Source organism: Natrix helvetica, assembly GCF_964273705.1.
Source record: "Natrix helvetica genome assembly, chromosome: 16".
Lineage (NCBI taxonomy): Eukaryota > Metazoa > Chordata > Lepidosauria > Squamata > Natricidae > Natrix > Natrix helvetica.
The window spans coordinates 4,935,229-4,939,418 of record NC_138563.1 but is presented as its reverse complement, the minus strand read 5'-3'; the positions used below and the strand labels follow the sequence as shown (position 1 = coordinate 4,939,418).

The following is a 4,190-nucleotide window of genomic DNA, read 5'->3' as shown; positions in this document are numbered from 1 at the left end:
TCTAAACTCTAAAACGCAGCATCTGACATCCTGTTTTCAGAAATAAAGATTAAGGAATTGGGACAAAGTTCACTCTGGAAAGTACAATCCAGCACCCAAAGGGTCATAAAACATACCCCAACCCCTGCGCAAACACACAAACACACACACAGAGAAATGCTTTTTGTTGTCCCGTTCGTTTACCTCGCCTTTCCAAGATTTTGTGTTGGTCATATTTATGCAGTTTGGACAGCAAGAAAATTCCTCTGCAACAGCAAAGCTGGGAGTTTTGAAGAGATCCCGAGATCTTGTCTGAAGTGCGCACCAAAAGTGAACGTAGAGCTAACACAGAAGCAAACTTTGCCCAAACAATCCCAAAATGGAAGCGTTTTGATGCTCTGATAATGTGTAACTTCCACCAAGCCAGAAGCAACTTTCAGTTCTGAATTCCTGGAAATGACCCTCTGGACTGTCAAACAAACAAACAAAAAAGGGTGGGGCAGGAAAGCCGAGCTATTGATTCATTTTTTTTTCCTACAGCCTCCCATCTCAGTGTGGGAGGCTCACCGTTCAAAAACCTCTATTACAATTAAAACACTTAAACCAGATTGCTGGTGCCTCACTCAGATCTCTTTATTTAGTTATTTTATTTAGTTAGTTAGTTTGTCAACATGCATGAGATAACAGGTAGAAGTATAGACATGGACATGAACACAGGAAATGGGGATGAATAAATGGGGACAGTAGGACAGGCACTCTGGGGCGCTTATGTATACCCTGTTTACGGACCTCTTAGGAATGGGGTGATGTCCACGGTGGACAGTTTGAGGTTGAAGCTGTGGAGGGTTTGAGGATGGAAGGATTTATATTTATATTCCTTGCAAGCCATCTGCTCATCAGAATGAGTGCTAACATCAAGGTGACTGCACGGAATATAAATCCTTCCATCCTCCACCATTCAGTCAGAACGGAAGAGGCTTCTTGGTTGAGAAGTGAAACAGCTTTGTGGAAACACAAAGCCCAGTTGTCTTTTGAAAAAGCACCTTTGGGGACAACTATTACCTGGATGACCGAGAATCTCCATAGACAATCACTGATATACAAATGTAAGTTTATATTACCTGGATGACTGAGAATCTTCACAACTTCCTATCTCCAGCTAAAAGGCAATAATAGAGAGACTTCTGTCTTTCTAAAATTGCTGAATCTTGATGGTGCTGCAAGGTTAAACTTTTTGCTTTATGCCTCCAAACCAGCACAAACAAACACACACCTAAACAAATACACACAGTTTCCCTTCCAAACACTTTTTGCTTTTAGTCTCCATCCCAGGCACCTGTCCTGTTCACTTACCTTCCCCTTCCTGGATCTTTTCCTTGTCATATCTTTTTTCTGGCTGTGGCTTTGTTTGTCCCAGGAATCTGGAGCAACAAAATTCCTCACCTGTTTTGGGGGATCCCGTCTGAACGCAACTAAGGTGTAGACAGAAAATGAAGAGAGAGCAACCACAACACACACTTTGATCACAACCACGCCCAAAACAGAAGTTGTAAGTGGTCTTGGAGATATTCACTATCGAAATATACAGATAAATATACCGAACCAGCTTTTTCTTCCTTTTCGCTTTCGCTTTATTAGAAATGCCCTTCTTGATGCTAAACCCTTATCTTGCTGGTTTTAGTGTTTGGTTAAGCATATGGCATCTACAGATAACATGCGATCACCGATATACCAAAGGTTCTTTTTCAGGAGGCAACTGGACTTCTTTTTTTCTTTGAAGATGTTTCGCTTCTCATCCCAGAAGCTTCTTCAGTTCTGACCTTTGGGACAACCAGGACCTTGGATGACGGAGAATCTCCATAGACAATCACTGATACATACAAATATAAGTTTATATAAAGCATCAGCAAACATATACATAACTAAATACTGCAACAGCCAGAGCCATTGTAACTTTGAACGTTCACTAAGTGAACTGATGTAAGTTGAGGACTTGTCTGTATCCTGATTTTATTCCAGTGGGATCCATTATTTTCAAGGCAGCTGCATTCTTGGACGTGGTTTTGCTGGATCTGAGCGATCTGTTGTGGTTGTGGTTGCTAAAAGTGGCCCGTTTTCATTGCCACTCTTTGTCGAGATCGGGTGTCTCCAACCTTGGCAACTTTAAAACCCGTGGACTTCAACTCCCAAAGTCCCTCAGCCAGCCATGTTGGCTGGGGAATCCTGGGAGTTGAAGTGCCTGAGTCTTAAAGTTGCAAAGGTTGAGGATTGCTCATCTAGATCGTAGTAAGACTGTGGTAAGCAAGGCCAGGTGGGCTTCCCAGATTTAAGACTGGTGAGAAGTAGAGAGTCTTACCTTCTCTTGGTGAAACCAACAACAACTGTTCATGTTGTTGCCTCAATCGGGACTTTTGTTTTGTTGAGAAAAAGACTTTTTGAACTTTGGAGGATCAAGGAATCTTCTCTCCAATTTGGTAAATCACGGAAATGAACCCGTGACTCACCAGGGAGTCCTCCCCTCCTCCCCCTCCCCCTTGAGATGGCCCATTGGGGAAGCAGAAGACGCATCTTTGGTGTTCTTTAAGACACACGGCTTGCAAAATGCCTGTTTCCCAAACTCTGGTTAATCCTGAGCCTTTTTTCTCTTTCTCTTCAAGGTTGCGACGGGAAGAAAAGAACAATATGCCCAGGGTGCATATTGCCTTGGGTAAGAACCTGTCATGGCAGGTGGGAATAAACTTGGGAGACCAGGCAGGGATGCTTCCATGGGGACAGTCAGATAAGGGACAGCCCAGCCCTCAGGCGGAGGGAAGTTCTGCAGGGAGAAAATATTTTTTGAAGGATCAATATAGCTTCTCTTTTCTTGGTAAACAGCCATATAAATGACACCATGACTGTCCAGGGATTTCCCCCCTAGCCCTCCCTCCCCTGGACTTGAGATGCCCCATTGGGGAATCGGTAGCTAATTCTGTGATGAGTTCCACGCGACTTCCAAAATGCCTGCTTCTTAAACTCCAGTAAATTAAAGAAAAATATTCACTAGGTGCAACCTTCAGCTGCTTGGGCAGCTGAGAATGACCTTGGCAAACAGGTGGTGAAGAGAGCAGGTGAAGAGAACAGGCAGATAAGAGGCAGCCGACCCCTCAGCTGCACAACAGATGGAGAAAGAGGCTCAAAAGGGACCCTCCCTAGTTTCACAGGCTGTAAAGGAGACAGGGGGAGATTTGTACTTTCAGATGTGCTAGATTCTATTAATGTAGCTTTAGGCGACTGGCAGATAAGAGGCAGCTGAGCCCTCAGCTGCACAATGGATGGAGAAAGAGGCTCAGAAGGGACCCTCCCTAGTTTCATAGGCTGTAAAGGAATGGGGAGAGAATTGTGCAGGTAGTCCTCGGCTTACGACCACAATTGAGCCCCACATTTATGTTGCTAAGTGAGACATTTGTTAAGTGAGCTTTGCCCCACTTTCTGCGTTTTGGTACAGTTGGACCATAAGGAAGGCTGAGCACCAAAGAATGGAGGCCTTTGAACTCTGGTGCTGGAGGAGACTCCTGCATTGAGTCCCTTGGACTGCAAGGCCATCCAACCGGTCAGTCCTAGAGGAGATCAACCCTGGCTGCTCTTTAGAAGGCCAGATCCTGAAGAGGAAACTCAAAGACTTGGCCACCTAAGGAGAAGGAAGAAGGACTCCCTGGAGAAGAGCCTAAAGCTGGGAACAATGATGGAGGGCAAAAGAAGAAGAAGGGGACGGCAGAGAAGGAGGGGGCTGGATGGAGTCACCTAAGCAGTCAGCCTGAGCTTCAATGGACTCCAGGGGATGGTAGAGGACAGGAAGGCCTGGAGGAATGTGGTCCATGGGGTTGCGATGGGTGGGACACGACTTCACAACTAACAACAACCTTTCTTGCCACCGTTGTTAAGTGAATCTGGTTTCCCCATTGGCTTTGCTTGTAAGAAGGTCACAAAAGACGATCAGATAACCCCGGGACACTGCGACCGTCATAAATATGAGTCAGCAGCCAAGCGTCTGAATTTTGATCAGGTGACCACAGGGAAGCTCCAATGGTCATTAGTCTGAAAAACAGAACGCATAAGGTTTTTTTAGCTGCCGCTGTAACTTGGGAGAGTCCACTAGGACTCTTCTGTGCAGGCATGAGATTTTCAGAAAACGACACAGGCACCAAATAAATGCACACACACACACCCTTCGC

The 4,190-nt window shown here is 45.3% G+C and overlaps 1 protein-coding gene across 2 annotated transcripts in view; it reads right to left on the bottom strand.

The window, feature by feature from the left end:
- LOC309399754 (phospholipase A and acyltransferase 3-like) overlaps positions 1-740 on the bottom strand; it is a 4,262-nt gene extending 3,522 nt beyond the window's left edge. The window contains exons 1-2 of one of the 2 annotated variants that reach the window (XR_014176569.1): positions 184-740; positions 1-30 (exon numbers count right to left, since the gene is read on the bottom strand). The exon at positions 1-30 is cut by the window's left edge and continues 246 nt beyond it. Coding sequence is in view for 1 of the 2 variants with exons in the window: in XM_081967839.1 (XP_081823965.1) it covers positions 184-213 (30 nt within the window). In the remaining variant the exon portion in view is untranslated. The remainder of the gene's footprint in view (positions 31-183) is intronic. The other variant, XM_081967839.1, reaches the window with a different exon arrangement.
- Between the last annotated feature and the right edge of the window lie 3,450 nt (positions 741-4,190).